Source organism: Biomphalaria glabrata, chromosome 17 (genome assembly GCF_947242115.1).
Source record: "Biomphalaria glabrata chromosome 17, xgBioGlab47.1, whole genome shotgun sequence".
In the NCBI taxonomy this organism is placed as follows: Eukaryota; Metazoa; Mollusca; class Gastropoda; family Planorbidae; genus Biomphalaria; species Biomphalaria glabrata.
The window spans coordinates 13,125,393-13,138,195 of record NC_074727.1 but is presented as its reverse complement, the minus strand read 5'-3'; the positions used below and the strand labels follow the sequence as shown (position 1 = coordinate 13,138,195).

At 34.1% G+C, this 12,803-nt stretch overlaps 1 protein-coding gene across 1 annotated transcript; it reads right to left on the bottom strand.

The window, feature by feature from the left end:
• Positions 1 to 148: 148 nt before the first annotated feature.
• LOC106055556 (uncharacterized) lies at positions 149 to 5,666 on the bottom strand. The gene is made up of 2 exons (XM_013211853.2): positions 4,778 to 5,666; positions 149 to 3,517 (listed from the first exon to the last, which is right to left on the bottom strand). The coding sequence occupies exons 1-2, from the start codon at positions 5,493 to 5,495 to the stop codon at positions 2,274 to 2,276; spliced, it is 1,962 nt and encodes a 653-aa protein (XP_013067307.2). The 5' UTR covers positions 5,496 to 5,666; the 3' UTR covers positions 149 to 2,273.
• Positions 5,667 to 12,803: the final 7,137 nt, after the last annotated feature.

Sequence of the window (12,803 nt, the reverse complement as noted above, 5' to 3'; positions counted from 1 at the left end):
GTTATTAATAATTAATAACTATATATAAAGTTGCTTGTGTTTGTGAAGTTCTGTGACCTTATGGCGAAAATTATTTAAGCAGGGGGGAGTGGGGGGGGACCACACTAATTACATAATATGGATTTGTAATTAAAAAGTCAAGACTTGGTTTATAAATGGGGTTTTATTATTATTCTTGCAAAGTTTTATCACACATTTCAATATCACAGTAAATATAAAGCAAGCCAGCAAAAAGCTATATCTATCACAACCTATGAATGACATTTGTTATGTGAAACAGATCCAGACCTGGAAACATTAAAAGGCTGTAGTCTAGACAAGAATATTGTTATAGAAGATCCTAGTTTGCGTTTAGGCCTATAGAAGTATATATCTATCACATACTAGAAACATCTAAAGACTGTAAAGTATCTAGACTTGATTAGCACTTTAGACTTGAAGCATGATTAACAAAAACAGAGATGACTTGGAACCATCCAATTTCTGTATTAATCTTTTCAATAAGGCATTTGAAGACTAAAAAATAGTGCAGCACTGGAATGTCATGTGACTAAGTAAACCTATCTGTGATTTACACATTTAGTCATAGAACACAAATCTGTTGTCTGTATGGGGGTAGATTTAAGTTGACCTGTTTGGTTTAATTTTGGGGGGGGGGGTGTTTTTAGATAACCTGCCAACTGAAATTTAAGTTGTACCACAGAATTCGTCAGTCAGGTTATAGTACTAAGAAGTAATTCCCTGGGATGAGCAGCCTTCAGTTGCCTAGACTTAGAAGTGAGCAATCTAAACCCATAGCAGTCTTGACACACTCAGGGAACATTGAGACAGTCTGCTTCAAACCTGAGGGGGCATTTTGTGTACATGACCAAAGTATGACAGACTACAATAAGACCTTCTGTTCGAACTTACTGACAATAGTTTGCGTTTTGACAAGTTTTTAAATACCAGTATTTGAGTGAAGGTTCAATCAATTTTAGAGAGGATTTAAAAGATGAAGCATGCAATTAATTATCAATAACACTCAGAATGGAATCTTATAGCAAAATAATTAGAAACTAAAAAGTAAATAATATTTAAAAAAAAAAATCAACTTGCATCACAAATAGATTTATGAGGCTATGTGAAACACTGCACTCATCCTTTGTCATAAGTTAATGTCAGATAGAAATAGTCTTAAAACATTTGATGTCCTATTGGATAAACTTCAGTCCTTATGACAACTATTATACAGTTATTCAAATACTTAGGTTTACCAGTGAACAAATAGTCTATAACCAAGCATTATAAATTGCAACAATAGTTATAAATATAAAAATTTATGAATAAAGTAGATCATTAATATGTAGAAAATTTTATATATAAAACTTTAAAAATGCAATAATGAACAGGAAATCACAGAAGTAATAACTCCACTGTACAGGCAAAGTGGGAAATAAAATCAATTAGATCTTAGTTTAAAAATAAAAGTATAAAATATGTACATTTGTCATAGTGGAGAACCATTGTACAGCACTTGTAATGCATTATTAACTGGATTAATTGTTCAATATCAAGTGTGCTGTTTTGTTTAATTTAAAAAAAAAGGAATAGTCTTTACAAAATAATCTGTACTTAAATCATAGGTGGCAAAGTATTAACACCCTTGACTTCTAAACTAATGTGTCAGGAGTTTGAATCCAGGTGAAGTCTGGGATTTTGAACATTAGCACTTTTAGGACATCCCTGAGTCGCATACCTCTAAGGTTGTCAGGCATTAGTTGGGGAAAGCAAAGATGGTAACTTCTATGCAGCCACTCATGTGACTATAAAGACTGAAAAGCATTACATCATTTACACTGAAAGGAAACTTCACTTTTTTTTTTTTTTTTTTTTTTTTTTACAAAAATCATTAGCAAATGAAATTTTTTTGATGATCTAAAAAAATGTTTTTTTTAAAGAAAAATTAAAATTCAACCAATTTTAAATCTTTGAACAGAACACTAACACTTGGGCACAATTTAAATCATACCAGAGAAGGATCAATCTACATTACTTTTTTTTTAAACACTATGATAGGCTATTAATCAACACAATCATTTCCATGTTTTAAGTAATGTTTTTTATTTTCATTAAGATGTTTTTACAAATGTAAAATTTCAGACAATAAAGCACACATCAGTGGAAAAATAAATTAAAAAAAAAAATATTTTTTTTTTAAAATCACAGTAAGAAATAGTATACATTAAAAACAAAATTATATATATATTAAAAAATTAAAATTATTTGCCTCCTTATATAGATGGTTTCTCATCCATCCATTTCTTAGGTACAACAAAAGGGAGAAACTGTGATCGCCCATCAACAAAAATGACATGTATTTTATCAAAATAGCCTGGCAGGTTTGCAGACCACGGCCACTGAACTTTTAAACTCTTCATGACTTCAGCATCATAGACTAAAGCTTGCCCTGGGATAACTTGAACATTCAACAGGTCCACTATTTTGTGGAGATTACCAAACAGGTACAGCTGCTTTTCAAAGACCACTGCACCGCGCACATCCCACATGAAACCCCAGAGTTTAGTTAAAAACTGAAAGATGACCCCTCCATCTGGACAGTCAACTACTTTTTGAAGAGTTCCATCCTGGAAGAGAAGAAATGTGCTACACTCATCTCGAAAGCTCACAATATGCCCACTGTGCCCTTCCAAAACGTGTCGACTCACTTTTAAATTGTGAGTGTCCAAACATATGACAGAAAAATTTGTGAGCTGATCCTCACTACAAAGGAACAAAATTTTGTGACCAAAGGCTAAAGTGTTTTTCACAATAAAGATTCGTTCAACAGACAAAGGGAGGACAATCTCAGCTGGAATAGATTCATCATAGAGCATAAGGTTGGTATTAATTCTGCAAATTTTAGAATCTGTAATCCAGTAAATAAAGTTATTAAGCAGAGCAAAGTTATGTTGAAATATGGTGTTTTCTAGCACCTGTGACCAACAATTGGGGGAAGTGAAGATGAATAAAGAAGTCAGAGAAGAATAGAATCGACCTTTCTGATTCTGTATCAACAAAAATATCTGACTGTTGATAATTGACAAAGTGGCACAGCTTTCTGCGCCTTCAGGCAATTCACTGATGTAAAATGTTTTGTTTTTGTAAACACTATATGCCTTTAAAAAGTTCTTCTCAACAAATAGAATCACATTCTCCATGGGACTGGTGGGTCGATGAATGGCCAGAGAAGACCATGGCCCAGGCTTGAAGTGGTAGAGTATAGCTTTGCGGACGGCTAAGAGGGCCTGCTTGTTCTCCAACACAATATCCATGCTCAGCAACATCTCCACACAGTCGGTACTGACTAAACAGATTCTGCAGGCAGATAACAGTTGGCCTAAATATTCTTGACGATTTATCTTCTTTTCAGAGGTAGTAACATCTTTTTCACTGCAACTTAGCTCGGACATTGACATTGCTGCCATGTTTTCATCCTCATATTCTTTTGAAGCAGGCACTAGCACATCTGTTTGAGCTGTCAGTAGAATATATATAAATTTAATGATTTTTTTCCTCAGTATTTTTTGACACTGAATCAATAACTAGATAAAAAGAGATAAAAAGCTGCACTTAACTCTCACAATCAAGATTTAAAAAAAAAATCAAGTTAGGATCTTAATATTCAAGGCTATCTATGTTAAATAAAAAATAACTCATTTATTGCCATAAATAACTGTTGTTTGTTTGGTGTAATGCACAAATTGTAAGACAAATTTCCATACTAACAATAAAGATTATTATTATTATTATTATTATTATAAATAAGGAAATTTAGCATCATATTTTTTTTTTATTGGCATGTAAAATATTATTATAAAGATTTGTGTACTTGTATTGTTAAATAAGGTATCCAGGCTTTTGCTAAGTTAACAGATTTATGATTCTGTTCTATGCCCATATGTCTACACGTCTGAATCTAGATATGAATTTTACTTAGGTTAATTCATTAAAACTATTTTAAATATTCCAATATCATTTATGATTAAACAATCAGGTTCTTAAAGAGTTAAGGCTTAGGTTGGTCTTTCCTATTATATGAACTCTTTAAAGAGTCACAGATTTAAAAAGAAAAAAGCGAGCTGATTCATTAAGTGTGTCTGAATTATGTTGGTGAATTAGATTTATAACTTAGTTTGAACTATGTGGGTGAATTAGATTTATAACTTAGTTTGAACTATGTGGGTGAATTAGATTTATAACTTAGTTTGAATTATGTTGGTGAATTAGATTTATAACTAAGTTTAAAGTTGGAAAACTAAGTTAAAATAAATTTCAGGTACCAATAGACTAACTCATTTGATTTGGATTTTAATAAGAAAAGCTCAAACAAAAATTCAACTCCAGGATTACAAATTAATGCTACAAAATTAAAAAAAAAATATCTTGACTGTCTTATGACTAAACACATATAATGTCATATATCTTTAATGGTATTAAAAACTCCATAGTACTTGTCTTTTGTTTTAGTTCCAAATTATATGGTTGAGGCAAGACCAATCATTATAGGAGGCCTGCAATGTTGCAACCTCTCCATGGCAGTTTAGATCGATAGCTCATTGCCACATCACAGGCATGACCTTGGATCTGTGACATGGCAAAAGGCTATTGGACTAAACTCCCAAAGGTTGCAATGTTGCAGATCAGTATTGAGTATAACAATTAGTCTCATTTGAGGACAATTCTAAATTAAGAACAGAAAACCGAACCTACAAAATTTAATTTAGTTCAAATTTACCTCCAATATTTTCAGAGTTTGATAAGATTTCTGTTGGAGTACATCTTTTTTCTTGTTCCGGTGTAGTTGACTTTGAAGAGTTGTCAGATAAGGGTACTGGCTGATTTTCTTCCAATACATTAGAATGGGAGGCCCATCGTAATATAGCATAAACAACAACATCTTCGGATGACACTTCCAGCTCTTCATGCTGTATTAATGATAGAATATCTTCAGGGTACAGCTGTAAAAATATGGAGCTATTAGAAAATTTTTCAAAGTCTTTAGCAATAAGATTTAAAAGAGACTTGAGCACAGCACTTGAATCTAACAACTTAGCATGAGCATAGACATCTTGTTTATCTTCGGGAATAAGTTTATCAATGACATACTTTTCACATTCTGTGATAAGAAATTGTATTTGAAGCAGATTGGCAGCATGCCACAGATCAATGACATTACTCCGTGTTATCACATTCGCTCCTTTGTAGAGACATTCTAATATGGTAGAGAAAGTTTTGCTGGAAATGCCGTGAACAACTACCGAGCTTTCAGATGCCTCCTTCATTCCGGAACGCAAAAGTGCGTTGAAAAAGCCTGAGCATGCATTCAGGAGAAAGCGGTGACAACGAAATTCTCGGCCTTCCACTACGACTGTGAAATCGGAAAAGTTTTCCTTGGCGTCCAATTTGCCTATTGAAATCATTATGTTGCAGGCGATGTTTGGATCAACAACCATAATTAAAATCTACCAATGATTGTCTTCTGTTCACACTTTATGATAAAGGAATAATAAAATATTCTAGAATTGAATTCTGTTGCTGAAACTTCATTGTATTAGATCCACTTGACCCGATACACCTTATAAGCGAATCTTTAAAAAAAATGTAAACACATCTACAAGAATAACATTTCGCTAGCGTTATTTCCCTTTGTAATGAAAACTGGTAGAAGCTGTGCTGCCAATTAGTCCTTTTATTTATTTTGTTTTAAACAATCTACATGTAGGCCCATACAGATATATTTTTTTTTAATTTAAGTTTTGTGAAATGTTCTTACAATAAGTAGTAACATGGGTAGCCATAGAATAAAGTGAAAATGTTAGCTGGACCGTCTTAATGAATAATCTTTTTTTTTCTTGTAAAATAAAAAGAGTTTTGAGATTTTCTAGATATACTATGATATAGAGTTTTGGACTTAGTTTGGAAAACAAGACACCATAATAAATGTATTCTAAAATATTTACTTTCAGAATTCTTTTTAACATGCTATCTTAGTAAACTAGTAAAATTGTATCCAACATAAATAGATTTGGCTTTTATAATTTAACACCGATTTTCATTTATTAATCTTCTTATCTTCTTCTTATCGTATATGATACAGACGTTACTTCAAAAAAGAAGATGATTACATCCTACGCGTCATGTATTTTGTCGTGCATATTAACCAATGACCTAAATTCTGGCTAGCTCAGGCAACCCGTTCCATGCTCTAATAGTGCTAGGCACTGGCGGATCCAGGGGGGGGCGGTAGGGGCGATCGCCCCCCCCCACTCGGCCGACCCCCCCCCCCCCCGAAGGGGGGGGCGGACGAATTTTAGTATATAATTCACACAATTTGTAAACAAATTTATTACTTATGTTAATAATATATACTAATTATTTATATTTCAACCTATTTTTTTATTATTTCGCCCCCTCCTCTAGTATGTTGACCGATTTGGTGGGGTCGGGAGGGGGCAATGGTATCAATCCCGCCCCCCCCCATACACTTTCGAGTGGGGGGGCGGTCCAATTTATTTGTAGAAATCACAGCTTGCTAACAGAATCAATTAAATATCTATATGATTAAAACTTGTTATTGATATTTTAACCGATCTTTATATTATGTCGTTCCCTGTTTACCGTTTGGGGGGGGGGGGGGCGAATACCTCTACTGCCCTTCCCACCTAAACCATTTGAGTGGGGGGGGGGCGGTCCTACTTTTATGGAGAAATCATAGTTTGTGAACAAAATTAGTTGAATTAATCTATAAATTTTATATTATGTCGCTCCCTTTCTGGTATCTTGGTCGATTCGGTGGGGTTTGGGGGGAGGGCGATTGCATGTACTGCCCTTCCCACTCTAGCCCTCTGATTGGGGGGAGGGCGGTCCTATTTTTGTGGAGAATCATAGTATGTGAACAAAATTAGTTGAATATCTATATAATATAAACTACGTATTGATATGTGAACCCATTGTATATTATGTCGTACCATACTCTAATCTCAAATTTTATCATTAGTAAATTTAAATGAAAAAGGGTTGCACCAGGTGGGAAGGGCGATATATGCAATTGCATTTCCCCCATCGGACAAACCAATACTTTTTCTTTTAGTATTATAGTTTAGAAATTACAAAATGTAAAAAAATCTGCCACTAATATAATTTATATAATACTATAATTAAATTCTTATATCGAGTCGCCCTACTTTTTTTTTTTATTCTTTAATGCCAAATGCAATCTTTAGCAGAAATTATTAAAGGAGCGAGGATTAATCGTTTTCATTCTACCGCCCCTCCCATTTCCAGAGTTTATGTAATTTCACATGAATTTATAATAATTATTTTAAGAAAGACTTTGCATTGGAAAAGTTAGAATTCAAACGAAATTTGAGAAAAAATTGAGATGAGTTCTAAACCGAAAAAAATACATTTATAGTCGCCTTTTCCCAACCTTTACTCAATCGGATATTTTTCTAGTTAAATAAATTTGGGACTATAACTCACAACTTCTGCTACGATGTTATTGAGTATTATTTATCGAATAATTTTTTTCGGCGGCGATCCTCAAAGCCAAAATCTAAATATGTGGGGTATCTTATCTTTTCAAGGAACAAATCGGTTTTATTTGCAATGTATTAATAGCCTATAAATTCATATTAGAATATCTTTCAACTACAATATTATTCAAAAGGTCCTTTTTTTTAATAGTATGAATAATGAGCTTTAGGTCAGGAGAATGCGTTTCTGCAGTGAAAAATGCCAGAAAACGCTTTTGGCGTTGGGGCTTCGCCCCGAACTCCATTGATGAATAATAAGCGTAGATGTCAGGAAAATGCGTTTCTGCAGTGAAGAATGCAAGAAAACGCTTTTGTCCTTTCGGGCTTCGCCCCGAACTCCATTGATGAATAATGAGCTGTAGATGTCAGGAAAATGCGCTTCTGCAGTGAAGAATGCAAAAAAACGCTTTTGTCGTCGGGGCTTCGCCCCGATCTCAGTTGATGAATAATAAGCGTAGATGTCAGGAGAATGCGTTTCTGCAGTAAAGAATACAAGAAAATGCTTTTAGCGTCGGGGCTTCGCCCCGAACTTCATTGATGAATGAATAATAAGCTGTAGATGTCAGGAGAATGCGTTTCTGTAGTGAAGAATAGAAGAAAATGCTTTTAACGTCGGGGCTTCGCCCCGACCTTCATTAATGAATGATGAGCTGTAGATGTCAGGAGAATGCGTTTCTACAGTGAAGAATGCAAGAAAACGCTTTTTTCGTCGGGGCTTCGCCCCGAACTCCATTGATGAATAATAAGCTTTAGATGTCAGGAGAATGCGTTTCTGCAGTGTAGAATACAAGAAAATGCTTTTGTCGCCCCGAACTTCATTGATGAATGATGAGCTGTAGATGTCAGGAGACTGCGTTTCTTCAGTGAAGAATGCAAGAAAACGCTTTTGGCGTCGGGGCTTTGCCCCAAACCCCACTTGGGAACCTTATAGCGTTGCCCCACTTTTTCGCCGAAGGTTGAGAAATGCTGCTTTTTAAAATTCTCATATATATATATATATATATATATATATATATATATATATATATATATATATATATATATATATATATATATATATATATATATATATATATGTATGTGTGTGTGTGTGTGTGTGTGTGTGTGTGTGTGTGTGTGTGTGTGTGTATGTGTATGTGTGTTCTGTACACACGTTTATGCATAGGGTTAGGGTTTACTGGGCGTTAGGGTTAGGGTTTGGAAAAAAATCGCCCCCCCCCACTCCAAAGTTCTGGATCCGCTAGTGATTCTAGGGAAGAAGAAGCATTTGTAAACTTTTTTCCAAGCATATGGAACGAGGAATGTGCCTTTATCTTTGTGTTTTTCTGAGTATTTTATTAAATTTTGTTTATGTATTCGATGATTATGGTTCAGTGTTTTATGTAGGCTATAATTGCTACTTTACTTTTCAATCTTCTATCCTGAAGGCTTTCTAAATTTAGTGATTTTACTAAACGTGCTACTCTAGTCAAATGTAAATATTCGTTTGTTATGAATTTCACTGCTCTATTTTGTGTCTGTTCCAGTTTTTTAATGTTTTCTTGAGTTGAGGGGTCCCAAACAGAAGATGCATATTCTATTATTGGCCTAACTTGATTTATAGAAATTTCTTTGAATAAACCCTGAGGCTTTTCTTGATTTTTTGATAGTTTCATCAATATGGGGATTCCATGACAGTTTTTCATTTATTATAACACCTAGGTATTTTGCGTTTTTAGTCTGTGTTACTGGTTTACCATGAATAAGATATAGTGGAATTAATTTTTTTTTTATCTAAACGTGACTGGCAAACAAAACGCACAAAAATAAGCGTCTTTTATCCTGATGTGGGCACTAAACAAAAAAAAAAATATAATCTGATTATTTAAAAAATGATGTGGAAACTGATTAGTACAAAGTTTAGCCGCTTCTTGTTACGCTACTGCACGAAAGTCGCTGCATAGAAAGTCCATTTTAAAAAATGTGCGTGATATTTACATACAAAGTGCATTCTTAGCCTTTATAAACAAACAGAAATGTTTTCTTTTAAATTTAACAGCTAGTTGACCAGAAAAAACACCTTTAACTAATATTTATGTTTGTTGTGAACATTTCTTGTACATTTTATAAATATATTCGACTTAGTGATACTGAAAATACAAAAAAAATAAATTGTCATTCTTTGCTAACATAGTGTAACATTACCTCCCTTACATTTACATTTATGTAATTGTTTTACAATTGGTGAATTTTTATGAAAGCATCGCTTGCATAATTAATTTTATAAATTAAACGGTTTGCTTTTAGAAAACCAAAAGTAACCAGTGCACCTAAACTTTTCAAGCTGCATCGCATGGTGAAAAAATATTTTTCATTTCTCTTCTAGTTTTCGAGATCTGAGTGTGATAGACGGACATTTTGCACAAACCTTATAGCGGCTTTTCTCCGTAAAAAAAATAAATAGCTATGTATACTATGCCTCATTACTACCATTGCAGTTCACGCGATAATATGTAAAACTACATATTAATTGTTGTTTGAAATTATGTTCAACTTATATGCATATTAAATAGATTTTTGTTTCTCTTTAAAATAAAAAGAAAACTTTTTTTGTGTGTAAATGTATAATTAGTATGATAGAACTTACATAACTTAGCAATACAAATGTAATTTTTAAAAATTTTGACAAAAAATCTAAAACTATTTGCATAAATATGTTAAAAATATGAATATTGTGCGACTCCCCTTCTAAAGAGCCTCTCATGTTTGTTACTATTAATAGTGAATAGTTGTAAAAGTGGTGTATTTTTTATGAAAAAAACTGCTTGCATAAATGAATTAAAAAATAGATTTTTCGCTTTCAAAAAAGAAAAAAAGTAGCCGTTGCATCAGAACTTGGAATTGGTCTAAAATATTATGGTGTCAGATTTTTACTATCTTTTCTAGTTTACGAGATCTAAACGGGACGGACGGACAGACATTCCGCATAAAACTAATAGCGTCTTTTCCCCTTACACGCAACTACAATGTAAATGTTTGTAAACTGTTTTACGTGTTTCGGATTTTCCCTCAGAGATAATTTACATCCTAGTCCAAACCTCCCGCAGGACGATTGGGGATGGTAGCTGGCAAGATATGACCCGGGACCGTAGAAACAACCGAACGACAATCTATAACGCACAACCAGGCATCGCTAGTAGGTCAAGTGAAAAAAGATGGTATTCCGACTTTTTTCTTTTTGTTCATGTAGATTGAAAACAAAATGTATACCTGGAGTTAGTGGAATAGGCCTACAAGTAGAGTACTTCTCTATTGTTTGAGGAAACGCTTTCAGGTCTCATGCGTTGTAGCAAGTTATAGAGAAGAAACCTTTTCTTAAACGAGCCCAGCGACTGGTAGCAAAACAGGTCATGATTGATTTATAGCGAACAAAAACACTTTTAAGGCATATAATGGGTAACCCTAAAGGACGAAATACCTTTGTTGTCCCGCCTCGAAGTTTCCCGTGAAATACTGATCAGACTTTGGCTTGTTGATCCTTTGCTTTGCTAGTGCATGTTTTCAAATCTTTTTTTGTAACAAGGTTTATATCAACTCACTCTGTCTGTCTGTCTGTCTGTCTGGTAAAAAGCTGTTATTTCTCCCTCACTGACCCACACCCAATGTTATATTTTGCACAATTGTTTCTTTTACCTACAAAGCAAGAACCAATAAAAAAAAACAACAGTTAGTTAACTAACTATTGGTAATTAATCATTTTGTTTAATATCAAACAAGGGAAAGAAATTGTAGTTGACTGATGTGTTAGTATAAGTTGAATTAGTCCCCTTTATACTTTATAGTTCGCCGCTTTAAAGTTTAAGAACCAATAAAAAAAAAAACAGTTAGTTAACTAACTATTGGTAATTAATCATTTTGTTTAATATCAAACAAGGGAAAGAAATTGTAGTTGACTGATGTGTTAGTATAAGTTGAATTAGTCCCCTTTATACTTTGTAGTTCGCCGCTTTAAAGTTTGAAACTAACAAGACATAATTATAAAACATTTTATTTTCATAAGCTCTCCCTTTCACAGTAGCTAGTGACGAGGCTTGTGGGGCACTGAGCTCTCGAGTTCGAATTCAGGTCGTTCAATTTTTTAAAATAAATTCATTTTAAAAGCGATCACGGTAACATACACATGGATACCCCGTACTTTCTTCCCCCCCCCCCCTCCCTTTCCCAACTGGTCCAGACAAGTGATAGGATCATAGCCTATTGAGACGGCTAAAAGCATGAAATTGCGCTAAACAAAAACTTTGGTAAAAATATTTCTAATCGCACAGGTTTATTATTGTTAGTCTAAATCTATGACAAATTTCATGACATGACTGATCCAAACTAGACACAACCACGCTGAATGTAAGCCTTGTGTGTTTTTTTTAAAAAAGTATGTTATAATATTATGTTTCTTGTTTCAACCTTATCTCTGTTGATAAATTCAATGTAAAATGTTCACAGATAAAAGAGAGGATATTGGAAAAGAAATGCCACATTTTTATTATTCGGAAAGAAATCTTTCTCAGGATCGCCTTCAAAATATTTAATGTTAATCATAATACGCCATTTTTATAATCAATTTTAATATTGTATATAGTTCGGATTTAAAATCCCTATACTATATATATATATGATGGGCGTAACCAGGATTTTTTTCCGGGGGGGGGGGATTAGGGGGGGATTTATATATTACCAATCCCTTAGTCTGCTGGACCGTTGGGTCACCATGCAAGATTCGTCGACCGTCCTTCTCCATTCCTCTCTGTCCTTTGCCTTAGTTAGAACCTCATTCAATGGCAGGCCCGTCCATTCTTTAATGTTGTCCTCCCGTCGCTTTCTCTGTCTGCCTCTTCTTCTTTTTCCTGGTACTGTTCCCTGAAGGAAGGTCTTATCGACATTTTTAGCTTGCATGTTTTTACGATAGTCTTTCTCCATTCCTCTCTGCCTTTTGCCTTGGATCGAACCTCTTTCTTTAATGTTGCCTTACCATGGCTTTCTCTGTCTCTCTTCTTCTTTTTTCGCTGCAGGAAGGTCTTTGCATGCCCTGAAGACCTTGTAATTTGGCTATAGAGTTTTAGTTTGCGTTTTTGTTTTACGATAGTTAGCAGGTCATCATGGGGTCTAATCCCTGCAGTAACCCTGTCTCTAATTTCTTGGTTTGTGATGCGGTTTTGAATGTGATACCTAAGATCCTTCTGTAGCATCTCG

Excerpts from the sequence above, each read along its gene's own strand:
- LOC106055556 (XM_013211853.2), bottom strand. The coding sequence starts at position 5,495 with ATGGTTGTTGATCCAAACATCGCCTGCAACATAATGATTTCAATAGGC. Across the intron at positions 3,518-4,777 it reads AAACTCTGAAAATATTGGAG|CTCAAACAGATGTGCTAGTG; the intron begins GTAAATTTGAAC and ends TTCTACTGACAG.